Raw genomic sequence first — 18,301 nt, forward strand, 5'->3', positions numbered from 1 at the left:
TTCTTTTGCAACAAAGGCCACTTTATATAAACAAAGAGTTATTTATATAAATAAACAAGAATTGAAAAAATATAATTGAATGTTTACCTTAAGAAATTTATGACTCGACATTTTAAACTTATCTTAAAATGAATGGGATTATATTCAGTTCAAAATAATCAATGCTCATTCTCTTCATTTTCTATTTTACTCTGAATTCAAGAGCAAAACAGATATGAAATTCTTAATGTCACCATTTTAACTGACCAAGTTTATTTAAACTATTTGGAAATCTTTGAGATCTCTTATAGTATGAATAGTGATAAAGAGGCAATTACTACTTCTCTACCCAAGTCTTTTATTTTTCTCATAGTATTTAAGAAATTGAGATTGTATACAAACCAATACAAATGGACCCCACTGCTCTGATGACGCTCAGAAGTGTGCCTTCTGGTATCTTATTAATCCTCAGCAGGCGAACCAGTGGTGCAATGCCCTTGCCTTCACATATCTGATTCTGATGCATCCGACTGTCCTTACTCAGAGCTATGACTGCTTCACCTCCTGGTAACAAACAGTAAGAGGTGGGTGTGGACTTCAGTGTCTACTACATCAGCAGTTATGCAAAGAAAGCAACTTACCTACATACTGCATCTTAGCTGATGGTGACAGGAGCATGCTTATTATGAGGTTGTATCCAATCTGCTCTGCCATATACTTTTGTTGTTTCAATGTTTGTCCTGCCAAGGCCCAAAGTGCTATGGCTCCCTGCTCCTTAACATCTATTTGAAAGGCCTATTAAAACAAAAACATGACATTCACTCAGTGCATGTGTACTAGACACATTACAGATGTATAGTTTTATAAAATACACATTCAGAATTTTGTTTGATTTTTCCAATCTTCAAATACAATTCAAAATAAAATAAACCATCTAAACAATTGGAAAAGTAATGATAAAATCTCTACCTGTAGAAGTTTTAGGAGGTCCTTAGTTAATTCTCTTTCCAGAAATTCCTTCTGGATTAAAGGGTTGCAGTTTGCCAGTGATTCCACAGCCATTGCACCTTTTACTTGGACACTGAGCTGCTTCCCTTTAAAAAGAGTTACCAGGGGAGGGATGGCCCCTTCCTTTGCGATAGCATCCTGCACTTCCTTATTGTCGCGGGCAACCTCAGCAATTGTAGCTGAGGACAGTGCCTTCAGCACATCTTCAAAAGAGTGAAGAGTAAGGAAACATTGTAAATATACTGCATTTCTACATAGTTCCACATATTACAAAGTCAAATTTATAACTCAAAGAAAAATTTAGAAAACAGAAATATAAATAAACTGTCCAGGTTCATCATTTAGATTGTCTTGTTTGTTGCTTCTTATAGAGATACTTGGCATATTTAGATAATTGTAGACATATTCAATATAATTGTACTACAAATGAATTATTTTTATATTCTTTTTATTAACATAAATATTACAAATGCCTTCTAAATATTTCATCAATGGTTATATCACATTGAAAAATGTATGTTGCTTCAAACTGTTTTAAATAATTCCAGGAAAATTTTTCTTTTTCTGTTTCTTTTTCTTTTTCTTTTCTTTTTCTTTTTTGGTTTTTCAAGACAGGGTTTCTCTGTATAGCTCTGGCTGTCCTGGAACTCACTTTGTAGACCAGGCTGGTGTCGAACTCAAAAATCCACCTGCCTCTGCCTCCTGAGTGCTGGGATTAAAGGCCTGTGCCCGGCTGAAATTTTTTCTTAACATGTAGATATTTATCAGTTCTTTTTCCTTTAGCATAGAGTCTCAAGAATTACTGGGATAATTGAGTACATTTCAGTAAACTGATTTCTAAAGGGATCAGTAGCATGTTATTCTTTCATAATCAGAGCTCAGGCAGATCAGCTTGACTTTATCTTCAAGATAAATCTTATCATTAAAAATGAAGACATGAAACTTGCTAACTTGATAGACAAAAATGGCATTTCATTTTATTTTGTTCTTACAATTTACAGAAAAGTGTAAGAGTGTGAGAACTTAAATACTTTACCTGCACTTAGAAATTTAATACACAGTTACATTGATTTTATATATGCATCTATCTGCAACTTTTGCTCACTCTATCCATCTCTCTCTCTCTCTCTCTCTCACTCTGTGTGTGTGTGTGCATGTGCGTGTGTGTGTGTGTGTGTGTGTGTGTGTGTGTGTGTGTGTGTGTTATTCTGCCCTGGCTAGCTTGAAACTTACTACACAGGTTAAACTGGCCTTAGACTCACCTGGCTCTGCCTCTCTCATGCTGGAACTGAAGGAGTGTACCACTATGCCAGGCTACAATTTTGTTTTCTACATATGTGGTGGAAGCATGGTCTTTACACCCACAGATCATCAGGGAAGCCAGGAAGTTTAAGCACACAGGAATGTCCTCTTAATGAAAAGGACATATAACATATTTTTCCATCCAGAATGCTGAGAATGGAGGCGATTAATAACTTGGTGATCTGTATTAGCTGTAGGGTCAGGTCATGTCAAGCTCCCACAACCAGGACTGAAGGCGGCTTATAGCCCAAATGACCTCTATACTATTTGTATGACTGAGACCATGTCAGATCCTTCCATAGGCTTTGAAGCTAATACATGTAGCCTATTTCTAGAACCCATCATCTTGGGAAAAATGACATGTATTTTGAGTTATTTTTTTAAGATTTATTTATTTTATATATATGAGTACACTGTAGCTGTACAGGTGGTTGTGAGTCACCATGTGGTTGCTGGGATTTGAACTCAGGACTTTCAGAAGAGTAGGTAGTGCTCTTAACCCCTGAGCCATCTCTCCAGCCCTTGAGTTTGTTTTGATGCAATTATGCTTCCTTGTGCACAAGGTCTTGTATTATACCTGGAAACTTTTTTTTTTCCAAATTATTCTTTGTTTAAATATGCTGGCAAGAAACCACCTGGCATCAGACTCTGGAAGTTTGATCCAACCTGGCTGACTAAGTTAGGTTAAACTGAGTTTTCCTAAATCTCTTCATGGATCATTTTGCTGTTGACCATGATGTATATAAGGAATCCACACTAATTTGAGGATATGGGGAGCACATGGATACATAGAACAATCAGTAGATGCAACACTTTAGCCACAGTTATCTGCTATCCTGTAATGTCCGTCCTCTGTAGTGCTCTTCTCTCAGACTGAGAGGTGCATTTCATTTATGATGTCTATGTTTTCTATAATCTACAACTCTTCTCTACCTTTGGCAACTTAGAAGTTTTAAATGTATATTAGTCATTTATTTTAAATCACAGTTCAGGTTTATTTAATGTTTCTCATAATTCAAGATATGCGCCTCCATTCAGAACATTTTAAAAGCGACATCATGTTCTTTGATGGTAATTCATATAGTGTTAAATGATGTTCATCTGTTTCCATTAGTGATACTAATTAAGATGCCCCCAGTTTCTATACTGTTTAGTTGCTATTGTTGCCTTGCTTCTAATTAAAAAAAGGTAATTTAATATTGTGTAAATAAGTCAGACACACCTTTAATCCCAGCACTTGGGAGGCAGCTGGATCTCTAAGATCTAGCCTAGCCTGGTCTACCCAATGAGACCTTACCTTAATAATAATAATAATAATAATAATAATAATAATAATAATAATAATGTCTTCATCAAGATTTTCCATCAAAACTGAGCAGAAATTCTCAATTTTCCCTGAACCAATCTTAAAAGTTTTATAAAATATTAGTTTGCCAAATCAACCTTTCTTTCTCAAAAAACAAAGTAAAACAGAAATCATGAACCCACTTAGAAACTATTTTCTTAATACTCAATGACTTAGCAACCTGGCTCATGGCAAAGAGAATTGGTTGCTAAAATACTGAGGTTATAAGTAAAGTTTAAGCAGATGGAAAAATAATTAAATTTTAAATTTAAATTCTTCATACTTTTAAAGAGAATAATATAGATTACCATGTAGGAAAACAATACTTTTTTTTTTAGGTGTTAGGCCTAATAGGGAATTCTATTTTTAATATTTTTATTATTTTTAATTCTATGTATGTGACTGTGCACATGACTACAGATTTCCTCAAAGGACAGGGGCATCAGATACCCTGGAGCTACCTGAGGTGAATGCTGGAAACTGAATGCAGATCTCCTGGAAGAGCAGTATCTGTGATTAACCACTGAGCCATTTCTCCATCCCCCAGGGAAATATTTTAATTATTTACTTGTATTTTTGTATGTATGAAATCATTTAAGTTATTGCCATAATTATTTCTCTTTATAATATCTAGAACAGGTAGAGAAAAAAGAACTAGTCTCTAAGTTTTAATTAATGATACAAAGAAAGAATTATAAATAAAATTTAAACGATTAAACTGTACAGAAAAACTATCCCTTTATGCTGCTCCTCAAGTAGACAGTAGATACAGTTAGAGGTATAAAAGAACTTGGGCTGGGCTTGTGCCCTAGGCAGACCTGAGTCCCACAACACCCAGAGGAAGCTCCACTCCCAGGTTCTCTAAGGTGCCCAGGATCACAGGATCATAGGTGGCATGAGAAAAGCTTGGGTGCTAACTCTGTAGCCAGTCCCATAATACCCAGAAGAAGCTCTACTCCCAGGTGAGCTAATACACCCAGGATCACAGGATCACAGGATTTCAGGGTTAGGTCAGACTAGAATCTCAGGGACTGAGAGGCAGCTTGACTCCCAGGAGTTCTGACACACCCAGGATCTCAGGATCACAGGATCTCAGAATCACAAGATCACAGAAACAGATGAACTCTGAGGAGTTCTGACACAACCAGGATCACAGGAAGGACAGGCTCCAGTCAGATATATCGAGGGCAGGGAGCACTAGAGATAATCAGATGGCAAGAGTCAAGCACAAGAACATAAGCAACAGAAACCATGGTTACTTGGCATCATCAGAACCCAATTCTCCGACCATAGCAAGTCCTGGATAAACCATCACACTGGAAAAGCAAGATTCAGATCTAAAATCACTTCTCATGATGATGATAGAGGACTTTAAGAAGGACATAAACAACTCCCTTAAGTATAGGGGAACACAGCTAAACAGCTAGAAGCCCTTAAAGAGGAAACACAAAATTCCCTTAAATTATTACAGGAAAACACAATCAAAATGGTGAAGGAAATGATCAAAACCATCCAAGATCTAAAAATGAAAATAGAAACAATAAAGAAATCACAAAGGGAGAAAACCCTGGAGTTAGAAAACCTAGGAAAGAGATCAGCAGTCATAGATGCAAGCATCACCACAGAATATAAGAGATAGAAGAGAGAATCTCAGGTGCAAAAGATACCCTAAAAAACATTGACACACCAGTCAAAGAAAACACAAAAGCAAAAAGCTCCTAACCCAAAACATCCAGGAAATCCAGGACACAATGAGGAGACCAAATCTAAGAATAATAGGTATAGTAGAGAGCGAAGATTCCCAACTTGAAGGGCCAGTAAATATCTCCAACAAAATTATAGAAGAAAACTTCCCTAACCTAAAGAAAGAGATGCCCATGAACATACAAAAAGCCTATAGAACTTCAAATAGATTGAACCAGAAAAGAAATTCCTCCCATCACATAGTTACCAAAACACCAAATGCACTAAACAAAGAAAGAATATTAAAAGCAGTAAGGGAAAAAGGTCAAGTAGCATATAAGAGCAGACCTATCCGAATTACACCAGATTTCTCACCAGAGACTATGAAAGCGAGAAGGTCCTGGACAGATGTTGTTATAGCAACAAAAACAACGGAAAGCACACATGGAAACTGAACAATGCTCCAGTGAATGATAACTTGGTCAAGGAAGAAATAAAGAAAGAATTAAGCACTTTTTAGAATTAAATGAAAATAAGAACACACCATACCAAAACTTATGTGACACAAGGAAAGCAGTGGCAAGAGGAAAACTCCTATCTCTAAGTGCCTCCATAAAGAAACTGGAGAGAGCTTACACTAGCAGCTTGACAGCACACCTGAAAGCTCTAGAACAAAAAGAAGCAAATAAACCCAAGAGGAGTAGATGGCAGGAAATAATCAAACTCAGGGCTGAAATCAACCAAACAGAAACAAAAAGAACTATACAAAGAATCAACAAAACTAAGAGTTGGTTCTTTGAGAAAATGAACAAGATAGATAAACCCTTAGCCAGACTTATCAGAGGGCACAGAGATAGTATCCAAACTTATAAAATATGAAATGAACGGGGAGACATAAAAACAAAATATATCTTAAAATAATTAAAAGAAAGAAAAGAAAAACTTGGAACAGAAACTTAAGATCTGAAGGGAAGCTTTTAGAGTCTTTACTACATGATACAAGTTAAAGATGACAGTTGCTTAAACTTGAAATTCTAAAATAAAAGTAAACTCTCTGCCACATTTCCCTAATCTTTTACCTTGGCTTCTCTTTTAACCAATATTTTTATTTTGTATTTATTTTGTAATTATATATGATGAACTGTGACAGAAAGGCACAAAACAAAACAAACAGGAACAAAAAGGGATACATCTTCACCAATGTTTCTGTCAAAATGGAAAGCTCATACTATCATATACACTTCCTGGGATGAGATTGTTCCAGTACATAAATGGACCAATTCGCAGCTGCTACAAAAGTGTCCTGATAAATTCCTAGGGTTCCTGGAACTGAGGTGCACTTTAGAAGCAGGGACCTGATGATTGTCTTGGATTTTGATACCAGATATATAAGAGCAAATCTAAAGTTCTTGGTGTACATTGCAAAATAGCTTCCAATGATCAAAATACACACTTATTCATACAAGAAGAAATCTCCTTAAACATATTATATGCTCTATATTCGTTACTTATGCTAATATTTTTACTTATGCCAGTTTCTTGTTAAACATTTTAATATACTTTTAAGAGTCAGTTATTTCTCTGAACCTTGTAATTTTAAGTTTTTCAGATATTTGGGTTATATTATGTGCCTAGATCTATTCAAAGATAAATCCTAAATATTTGTCCGTGGACAAATTCAGATCTGTGTTTGCTTCATTTGGTAAATCTGTCACTTTTAAACAGACAGGTTGAGGCTCACCAGAATCAGAACTCAGAAACTGGATGAGATACTGGATGCCATTATTGTCTTTCATTGATTGTTGGTTGCTTTCATTTCCCATACATAACACCCGGATACAGTTCATTACGTTCACTAGCACACTTTCTTTGTTAAGGCTTAAGAGATTTATCAGAGCTGGAATTCCACTCTGAAAAGAAACAAAGAGAATTACATCTGAATTTGTTTAAGATGGATACAATTTTGTTTAAAAGTCTGTAAGCTTTCTGTAAATACATCTTTATTTAGAAAAGAACAATTGCTTATAAACAAAAATGACTACTGCTGTCACACAGTAAGTTAAGACAACTGAGTGATTCTTACCTGGAAAAATACGATATTATTGCAGGACTAAGATAAACACACACATATGCATTATCTGACACAATAAACTGGAAAGGAGTAACAGCCTAAGGGTACTACATACACAGAGCACTTATCATAGCTTTGGCTAATTGCCAGAATCAATTAACAAGCTAATTAAGTAGATAAAACTGAGGCACTTAGAGTTGGACTTGGGTGTGACTATATTTTCAAGTTATTGTCTAAGGAACCGATATGAGGCACAGCAATGAAAGTTTTTCAAAGAAGTTTAAAATAATGAACAAAGGCAAATTAAAAAAAAAAAAGAGAGAGTACAAAGAAAACAAGATAGAAGTGGTTTCCACCATCAGGAACTCAAAGTAGAGCATTAAGCCTGATAGAAAGTGCATTTTATAATGCAGATGGTTCAATTCATACTGAAGAAGCAACTCTAGGAAACTGAAGAAACAAATCAAGTAACTTCATTTATAAATATCCAAAGAAAGATCTTAAATACTAGTGGATACAATGGGGTAGGTTTTATTTGATGAAATATAGCATAGCAACAATTGTTTGGTGTTCAACAAAAGCAATTTTTTTTTCTAAGTCTTTCTGGTACACAGTTGGAATATATTTCTCGCACAGAACTAATATCTTCATTTAAACAAGAAACAACCAGTATAAACTATGCAAAGTACTCCATCTTCTCACCAGGCTACTCTAAACTTTTGTCAGTACTGAGCATCTAGGCCCCCTAAGCCCACTACACTACAGACCTGCACTCACCTAAATGATTGCTGCTGGCTGAAATGCTTTCTCTCCCCATCATCCCTAGTAGTTTTGTTACTGTGTAACAACATGTATCTCTATCTTTCTAATTTCTGTGTGAGAAAGTTTCTGTCAGTGGAAAAATGGGTTCTATAAAACAGTACTCACATATTTGGCAATAACATCCTTGTTTTCACACTTAGCAACATCATACAGAATAATAGCACAGCGAGAATGGAGTTCAGGCTCATCTGAAGTCAGCAGGTTGATCACAGCAGGAATGCCTCCTGCCTCCACTATAGCATGCACTATACTTACATGAGTTGAGATATTACTCAGCAACCCAACGGTTTTATACTGCAGTTTTATTTGGGGACTTTTTAATAGATTGACTAAGGCAGGAATAGTGCCTGTAAAGATAAGACTAAAATAAGCATAAATTATTCAAAATCATTTATAAGTGACATATACTAAAAGTATTGAAGTAGCATTCATGGTATGGCAATGTAAATAGTTACAGACAGTTCTACAAAGTATAGAATAGCAGCTTGAAGTGGTGTAGAAATAATTATGTCTTATCTACAAGATAGTGGCCTTTTCTCTTTGCGTATTTGATTTTGCATAGCATGCATAATCATATACTTTATATTTGTAAATCTAAAGCAGCTTCAGAAGACTGCATTTTGACCTATGAGATTTGAAATTTTTTTATGTATGTTGGAACTCACTATGTAGTCAATTCTCCATCTTCTGTCTCAGCGTCCTAAATGCTGGGATCACAGGTGTGCAGCATCATGCCTGCATACCACATGGTAAAGTTCTTGTCTTGGTACTGAATTGTCTTTGTATGGTAGTGTTTTTTAAATTATTTGCATGTTATCATGTTATCTTAAAAATAGATGTGAAAAAGTACTGATCTAGTAAACTCTAACAGTAACCTCATTTATTATAATATAGTTATAAAATATATATAATAATATAATATAATATAATATAATTATAATTAGTCATTGGGCATAGAAAACTTGGCTCATTTATTTATTGACCTAAATAAGCCATCTATTGTTGACTTTTGGGGGGACATGGAGCTTTTTCAAACATGTTTTAATGAGTTAGAGAAATTTAAGAGTATTCAATCATCAATAGTCATGGAACATTAGATGGGTCTCAATATGTACCTTCGGGAAGTAGGTACCACGTGGATAGATCAGACATTCCCACCGTCTGAGAAAGCTGTAGTGGACAGTGCTGCTCTCAAAACAAGTCCATGCGGCCGATCCATTTGATTAATGAATAAACCAGGCCAGAGAAGCCGCACAACTAATAGAGTTGCTAAATGCAAAACTATTTACAAACCTGGTCTGACATTTTCTTCTAGTTTCTCAGTTAAAAAATAAAATAAAATGTGCAAGTTTAGAACTGGAATAACTTATAAATTAGTAATTATAGCAATACAGTGCTGTAACAGTTCTCTGTCAACTTGAGATAATCTAGACTCACCTAAGAAGAGAGTCTCTCAGCTGTCTAGGTAAGATTAGTCTATATGAGTATAACTGTTTGAATTACTATTGTTAATTGATGTGGGAACTCACCTACATCAATTGGCATCAGCAAAACCATGACCTAGGCAGGGGCTCCTGAACTGTAAGTATAGAAGAGGGCTGGGCACAAAAAGGCATGTGTGCACACATTTATTTCTCTCTGCTTCTAACTGTGGATGCATGTGACTAGCTAACTTGAGTTTCTGAATCCTTGACTTCCCTGTAATGATAGATTGTAACCTGGAATTATAAACTAAACTAAGCACTTTCTTCCCTAAGTTGTTTTTGTCAGGGTAGTTTTCCCAACCAATATTCAACTAGAACAACTACTTGGATAAAGTTAGTTTTATTCTTTAAATTTTAAGTTTTTAGAGAAATAGAGTTTCTCTAAAAAGTATAGAGTCTTTTGATCATGTGCAGTTTTCACATGAAAAATAAGAAACAAAGTTGACAAAAGTGATCTTAAAGAAAAAGAAAAAAGCTTATAATCAACAAATAAGTGTCCTTAAGAGTTTAAAACATATTTTTAAAGCAGCGTTTGATTGCATGTGCTTGTAAACCTAGCATTCAACAGGCTGTGAGATGAAGGAACCCACAGCTGACACTGCCAGTGTGGCCAAGACCCTGAGACTAGATAGTCATGGACCTTAGGGAAACCATTATCATTCTGCTAAAGGAACAAGATGATCAAATGACTCCTGATGACACACTCCTATACTCACACGTCAGTGCCCCACTCAGCCCACGGCAGTGAAGTTCCCTCTTGCCTCTCCAACACAAAGACCCAAAACTGGACAATTTACAAAGAATGAGTAATTTTATAGCACTTAGTCCTGAATGGAATGTCTTCACCAAACCCTGCCCCTAAAGTTTCAGGGATCTCTGTAGAAGAGGATGAGGGAAGACTGTAAGAATCACCTAACCTGAGCAAGAGGCTATCAGCATTTGATACTGACTGGCAAAGATAAATTTAGGTTTCTCCAATGGAGTTTAACTAGGTATATCAACCATGCTTCCAGGCACACCCCATGTTGCCCAGAAGTAACTGGCCAACAACAACAACAACCCTATGGTATTTTGTTTAATTTTGCTTTGTTTTGACATTTTTGTCTTTTCAGATTTTTGCCTGCTTGTTTTTATTTATTTTTGTAGGTGCTTGTTTCTTGCTTTGTTTTTGTTTCTTGCATTTTTGTGTTGTTTGCTTGTTTGTTTGTTTACAGTCAGAGCAGAGAAAAACCAAAGTTGAGTTGGTAGAGAGGAAGGGAGGACCCAGGAGGAGTCAGGGAGGGCAAAACCATGATCAGATAGATTGTATACAAGTTTTTAATTAAAAAAAAAAGCGACGCCTTAGGATACCCAAGATATAAGATACAATTTGCTAAATGCATGAAACTCAAGAAGAACGAAGACCAAAGTGTGGACACTTTGCCCCTTCTTAGAAATGGGAACAAAACACCCATGGAAGGAGTTACAAAGACAAAATTTGGAGCTGTGATGAAAGGATGGACCATCTAGTGATTGCCATATCCAGGAATCCATCCCATAATCAGCTTCCAAATGCTGACACCATTGCATACACTAGCAAGATTTTGCTGAAAGGACTCAGATATAGCTGTCTCTTGTGAGACTATGCCGGGGCCTAGCAAACACAGAATTGGATGCTCACAGTCAGCTATTGGATGGATCACAGGACCCCCCAATGGAGGAGCTAGAGAAAGTACCCAAGGAGCTAAAGGGAACTGTAACCCTATAGGTGGAACAACAATACGAACTAACCAGTACCCTGGAGCTCTTGTCTCTAGCTGCATATGTATCAAAAGATGGCCTAGTCGGCCATCACTGCAAAGAGAGGCCCATTGGACCTGCAAACTTTATATGCCCCAGTACAGGGGAACGCCAGGGCCAAAAAGGGGAGTGGGTGGGTAGGGGAGTGGAGGTGGGTGGGTATGGGGGACTTTTGGGATAGCATTGGAAATGTAAACGAGGAAAATACCTAATAAAAAATTTTAAAAAAAAGAAAATATCTAAAAAAATTTTTAAAAAATAAAGCATCTAAAAAAAAGTGACGCAAGAGGATTACAAATCCAGGGCCAACTTAGGCTATATATGAGACTCTATCTATCTATCTATCTATCTATCTATCTATCTATCTATCTATCTATCTATAAAATAAAGTTGGAGAAAACCCTAGCACTCAGGTTTGCAAAATTTGCAAATATTAGGTTAGTCCTAGAGTGTGTGCTTTACATCTGACCCCAGAACTAAATTTGTATGCCGATGTTAATATGTATTTTTATATTTTTAGATGGTTACCTGGGTTCAATATGGCTCTACTTAAAATATGATAAGAAAAAGATAGTATGATATATATCACCTGCATCCAAAATGCATTGCCAGTATCGATCATTTGCTAAGCAAATTACTTCTAAAGACATGACAGCCATCATTCTTCGTTTGGAGCTTTCACACTGCAACATTTCTGGTAAGTATTCAACAGAAAAATACAGCTGTAATTCACATCAGAGGCAATGGAATGGCTGACTCTGTTTTTATATAGGTGAAGTGAACATAAGAGTAAAAAAATCATCCCATCACCACCTGCATAGGCTACACTCATTCCATGTTTGTGGTCCTCTGGAAGATGCTGGATGGATGATGATGGGCTATAGCTTAGACCTGGGGTGGTCCTCAAAGGCCCTTCTTAAGGGTTTAGTTGGTTTAGTCACCACTTGTGTTTATTGGTGTCTAGCTTGATGCTATTCAATGATGATGGGAACTTTAAGAAGTAGGACTTGGTGGAAGTTTTAGATCATTGGGGAAAGTATCCATGAGGGGGATTGTGGGATTCCATCTCTTCCTCTTCCTATCTTTCTATTTTATTATACCTCTCATGAAGCAAATAGGTAATGGGCTTCTGCCATAGGACCCTGTAATAAGTGTTATTATTCATCATAGCCATTCCTGTGGGCCCAAATAGAGCTGCTCTGCACAAGCTGATTATCTTGGGCACTTGTGACAGTGACAAAAGCTAATCTTTGAGGTTTATAATATATATTTTTTTTCACTGAAAAAAAAAAACCTAAGTTATTTGTCTTTGGTCTAAATCGCTAACAGTGCCTAGAAATACAGTTCAAAATCACATGAAAATAATATATTTCTCATGTGCCTATGGTTAGTTTTGAATAAAATTTGAGGAGATTTTATGGATGGCAAAGTAAACTACTTTATCAATATGATTTTAATAACCATGAAATTATTTGTATATTTCCTGAAAATGATTTATATGATTTTTTAAAATCTAGCATGAATTTAAACTCCAAACAAAAGATAGAACATTCTATATGCTTCTAAGCAATGTCTATGGTGTAAGAAAGCATCTATCTTTCCTTCATCTCTCTCTGACCTTATGTTCAGACGTGGCCTGGTCCTTACTGAGACTGCCCTGTTTTAAATTTTAGCTTCTACTCCAAAGGCTAATAATTAACTTGCTTCTAGTTATTATTCTGCTGGTGTCATTATCATTTAATTACCAGGACTTTGTAACCATGGCTACTGTAAGTAGTAGCCACTGGGAGTTATATACACCATTAAGTCATCCTTATCAAGGGTCAGACTTAGAGGTATTTGTGATGGTTGTCTATTATAAATCAAGTTGATCTTCACAATTACTCTCTTAAAAGATTAAGATGAAGCAACATACGTGCATAAAAATAAACATTAAGACATTTCCCAGTATATCCTTGGGCTGTTGTACTCAGAAAATGTCTTCCAAGATTGGTGCTGACACCATTTTGAACAAATAGTTGGACATCATTTTTTTAAAGTATGTGTGTGTGTGTGTGTGTGTGTGTGTGTGTGTGTGGGTAGTGTCGTGTTTCTGTGAATGTGTGTTTTGTGTGTGTGCATTCATAAGCATAATCATTTGTTTATATGTATATAGTGTTATAGTGTTTGCATGAAAATGTTTTGTGTGTGTAAATTCATGTCCATTTCTGTATGTTGTGTTTGAGTGAATGGCTTTGTGTGTGTACCCACATGTGATTTGTGTGTCTATGTTTGTTTTGTGTGTGTGCATTCATGTGTAGTTTGTGTGTTTGTGTGAATGTGTGTTTTGTTTGTTCATAAATGTATCTTCGTATTGGGAGTTGGGGTCCAGAGGTCAACATCAAGCTCCTTTCACTATTTCTTCTCTATGTTACTTTTTTGGTTTGGTTTAGTTTGGTTTGGGGTTTTGGTTTTTTGTTTTTTTCTTTTAAAGTTGGCTGGTTGGTTTTGGTTTTTCAAGACAGTTTCTCTGGTTTAGCTCTAGCTGTCCTAGAATGTAGACCAGGCTAGCCTCTGCCTCCTGAGTGACTCTACCTTAATTTCTGAGACAGCATTTCCATTGAACCTGATGCGCATCAGTTGATTAGACTGGATGCAGTGAGCTCCAGGAACTGGCCTGCCTCCTATTTTTATTGTGTCTTGTTTGCCTTGTTTTCCCTTGAGTTCTTTTCTGCTGCTTAATCTTCATGAAATATTGGGGGGATTGTGGAATGAGTAAATTTCCATGTATACATTAAACTAACCTAATAGCCTAATATTTATAGTAATTCTAGCTAGAATAAACACAAAGTTGGGGAAATTCTCAAAACAGTTTTGCAAACCTGAGTGCCAGGGTTACAAACAGGCCACAATGCCCAACTTTACTTGTGTGCTTAGCATCTGAATTCAGGCCACAATGCCCAACTTTACTTGTGTGCTTAGCATCTGAATTCAGGCCACAATGCCCAACTTTACTTGTGTGCTTAGCATCTGAATTCAGGCCTTCATGCTTCTACAGCAGGTGCCTTACTGAACCATCTCGGTAGCCCAAAGAACCAAACAGCTTAAAACAGAAGAGTCAGGTTGAAATAGTAACTATATCTTACCCAATGGGAAAACATCTGTTCTCTTTCTCCATCTCTTTTCTTTTTACTTTAATTTTTAATTTTATCTTCAAAATTATACACCTCTAAAATATCTACAGCAAAATATTGTGATTTTGCACCCACTTCTCAGGGTTCACCTCTGTAAAAGCAGTACTTTGGACTGTGTGGCCCACAGATCGGCCTAGTTGGACACAGTGCTGCGTCTTGCTGCCATAGCCTTAGGCTTTGCTTGTGGCTTCACGTTATAGAAAACAGGAAGCCAGCTCAATGCTGCTCTGCCATTCTCTCATGCCCAGCTCCTCATATTTGTAGCTGTTACTTGAATCAATACTTTGGATTTACATTGCCTATACAAGATCACTCTCAGCTGGGCATGGTGGCGACCTATGGTGCTGTCTCATTTCTCACTATTATTTTTCCTGGATATAACCTTTCCCTATCTGAGATTCACCTTGGTTTTCCCAGACACAGTGGCACTTTCCTCTGCCTAACTAAGGCTGGCTCCACTCTGGAACACCCCTTTGCTCCCTGGGGCCTTCCCACTTCTGTTCACCAAGGAGAAAGGCAGCCTCAGCAGCTGCTAGCCTTTCTGGCTGGGCTCTGTGGAGAGCCCTGGCACTGCCTGTTCTCCGGCCTTTGGAGGACTGTGACGTATGTGTTTGAGAAGTTCTCAGCTTTCCTAATGATGGCTTGGTATTCTCTGGAATGCTAAGTCTAAGAGGTGGCTGCCTGGTTCCGTCACTCCTGTTCTCTTGAATCTTGACTGCTGCTGCTGATTCATTGTTTGATCTTTATGTAATTATAATGTGGCTTGGGGGAGGAGCACATTTTGACATGTACATTCAATTGACTGTACAACCCTTATTTTTCTGGCTAAATTGAACACAAAATTTTGTATAGAACATCCATCAAAATGTGAAGGAAAACTTTTCTAAAATTGCCTCTAAAATGAGGAGTAAGGAATAAGCAGAAAAGAACGTTTGCTACTTAGGCTTGAATTTCCTCTCTTTCCTTCTTCCTTTCTTTTTCTTTTGGAATTCAGTTTATTAATGGAGAAAATTATGTTCTGCCTTCTAAGAATGTTGGGAAACAAGAGTAAATATCATTGTGTAAGATATAGTTCATTTTGGCCACAGATCTTTAAGTTAGAAATCAAACTACTTTTGCACACAAAAATATAGTACTGTACTATTGCTGGTTTCAATGCATAAATTTATTTCATGATCTTTAATTTTAAAAATATAAATATTCTATTTTATTTATCCCACCTTTGCACATGGAAAATCATGTTATAGACTAATCAGAATATTTCCTTACAGTGAAATCTCATGTTCTATACTTACCCACCAGAGTTTCCCAAACTGGAAGCTCAGGGATATTCAGCTCTATTATGTACTTGAGCACCTCTGTGTGAAAAGCCAGCACCGACAGGTGGATAATGTTGTTTCCCTTTGTGTCTGTTTTTCTCCAGTTCGCACCAAGAGAAAACAGGTACTGAATAGTGTCTAGGGCTCCCGAAGTGGCAGCCAGCAACAGCGGAGTGCACTGATTCCTGAAATCAAGGACACATTGTACCAGTCAACACTGGTATAGCATTACATTTCTTTTTGTTGTATTGCTGAAAGAACTCTAATTTACACTACCCCTTTGTCTTCCTTTAGATTCTTATTCTCTGAATTCCACAGATTTGCCTTCCTGTCTACCTATCCTTAGTAGTCATCTCTGTCCTCCTTCTCAATTATTATACATGCTAATGTGTTTGGAAGTTGATACTATACAAAATAATTAAAATGCACTATCCTATCTAATCTTTTCAGCAGCTCTATAAGTTAGTGGAGACACAATCAGGTAATAGCAATTCACCTAACAAATATCAAATAGATTTGATAGTTATCCAACACATCTTAAATATTTTATATTCAATTGCAAATCCCAGTTTCTCCATTGTAGCAGATACTAACAGTATGAAAACTGGGTGATTGTTGTTTTATATAATGAAAATCTTTGGGTTATGTGCATGGTTATCCAACCTAGTGTTGCATCCCCATCTTCCCTCATAGGTAGGTATGTGACAATGCAAACAAGTGCCACTAACAGGACAGTAGTGGAAGTTGCAAGGGCACCTCTGTGAAGAGAAAGGAGTGTGCTGATGCATTCCATCTGTCTTTTTACTCTAGTCTATAACACAGGCAAGATCGTGGACATGGCAGTGGTTGCCATTTTATACAATGGTAGGGAAGCCATATGTTAAGGAGCAATAAGAGGCCGGGCAGTGGTGGCACACACCTTTAATCCCAGCCCTTGGGAGGCAGAGGCAGGCGGATTTCTGAGTTCAAGGCCAGCCTGGTCTACAGAGTGAGTTCCAGGATAGCCAGGGCTATACAGAGAAACCCTGTCTCCAAAAATAAAATAAAATAATAATAAAAAAAGGAACAATAAGAAAAGTCCAGTGTCCCTCAAGCTTTCAAGCCAGTATGCAAATAATAGACACACAATTTGAAGACTAAGACTAAAGTATCCATGAATAGGTTCAGGAAATCTTTGAATTCATAGACAATCCTTAGGAAAAATTTACACCTCTATTCTAAAAGTGGCTCTTCAGCAGAATTATGAAACAGAAAACTGTAGGAGATGTATCCTGTTTCCAATGTTTCTTCTTTTTGCTGGTATCTCTGCTAGACACAAGTAGCTACTGCTATTGAGATACATTCTATCTACCTTGGTCTGGAACTACCTGGGGAATCATATAGGAAACAGAACAACGGTCTCTTCCTTAGTCACATGGTCAGCCTAATAAACCTATCTGTGAAGCTATACTATTGATACAAAAGTTAGGTAAATTCCCAGGATCCACTCTTTATTCCTCTAGGAGACACAGATAGGTGGAAACTTTATAAATTCTAAGGTTAAACAGTATGAGAAGATGAGGACCGGAGAGAACATTTTGCTACCTTTCAAGTCCCCCAAACCATTTATACCCTTAAGGTTGATGATAGTCAGGAAACAGAAGTTCATATTCTTACAGATGCTCCATAACTCACTCTGCTGTTGCCTCGGCCTCTAGCAAACTAGGATCCTTCCTACAGAGTGCAATGAGGATGCAGATGTTATCATAGAAGGCAGCAAAGTGGATTGGCATCCAGCCCCTCTTCTCAGTTAGAGTGTAATCAGCTTTGAAACAAAGTAGACAGATGGTTGCTTCCAGTGAACAAGCTTGTGCAGCCAGATGTAGAGGTGTTGGACCTGAGATGAACAACAATTATTAAGAAGTAGAGAGCTAGCATTCCTTAAAATGAATAAACAATGAATAAAATGCCTTTATGAGTCCAACCATACAGCTTAGTGCTTTATAATATTTTTTAAAAATCACAAAGTAAACACTAAAACAATTATTTGGGCAATTTTATATTTCTTTGCTTAACTTGAAATGTCTGGAATAGAGTAATCACACTTTTTATGAACAAAAAATAACATGAGGAAGTATATGTATTTGCATATAACACATACATTTTTAATTTGAAATATAATTTTACTTAGTTGCCCAGGTTAGCCCTTAAACCTTCAGCTTTCTTGCTAAAGTGCATCAAGTAGCTGGTATAACAGGCCCATGTCACTAGGCTTAGGTTATTAGTAGTCTTTATATCACATCTTTGCCTATAATATATGACCTAAATCTATGCATTTAAAATCATTACTTAGCTGA

At 36.7% G+C, this 18,301-nt stretch overlaps 1 protein-coding gene across 5 annotated transcripts in view; it reads right to left on the reverse strand.

The window, feature by feature from the left end:
* Ankar (ankyrin and armadillo repeat containing) overlaps positions 1 to 18,301 on the reverse strand; it is a 57,605-nt gene that overhangs the window by 15,050 nt on the left and 24,254 nt on the right. For all 5 annotated transcript variants that reach the window (XR_003955720.1, NM_001347063.1, NM_176980.4 and 2 more), the window contains 8 exons: positions 17,640 to 17,841; positions 15,942 to 16,150; positions 12,063 to 12,167; positions 8,316 to 8,557; positions 7,059 to 7,227; positions 949 to 1,190; positions 621 to 774; positions 382 to 543 (listed from right to left, as the gene is read on the reverse strand). Coding sequence is in view for 4 of the 5 variants with exons in the window: in NM_001347063.1 (NP_001333992.1) it covers positions 382 to 543; positions 621 to 774; positions 949 to 1,190; positions 7,059 to 7,227; positions 8,316 to 8,557; positions 12,063 to 12,167; positions 15,942 to 16,150; positions 17,640 to 17,841 (1,485 nt within the window). In the remaining variant the exon portion in view is untranslated. The remainder of the gene's footprint in view (positions 1 to 381; positions 544 to 620; positions 775 to 948; positions 1,191 to 7,058; positions 7,228 to 8,315; positions 8,558 to 12,062; positions 12,168 to 15,941; positions 16,151 to 17,639; positions 17,842 to 18,301) is intronic.

The sequence above is a fragment of the Mus musculus genome, chromosome 1, assembly GCF_000001635.26.
Source record: "Mus musculus strain C57BL/6J chromosome 1, GRCm38.p6 C57BL/6J".
In the NCBI taxonomy this organism is placed as follows: domain Eukaryota; kingdom Metazoa; phylum Chordata; class Mammalia; order Rodentia; family Muridae; genus Mus; species Mus musculus.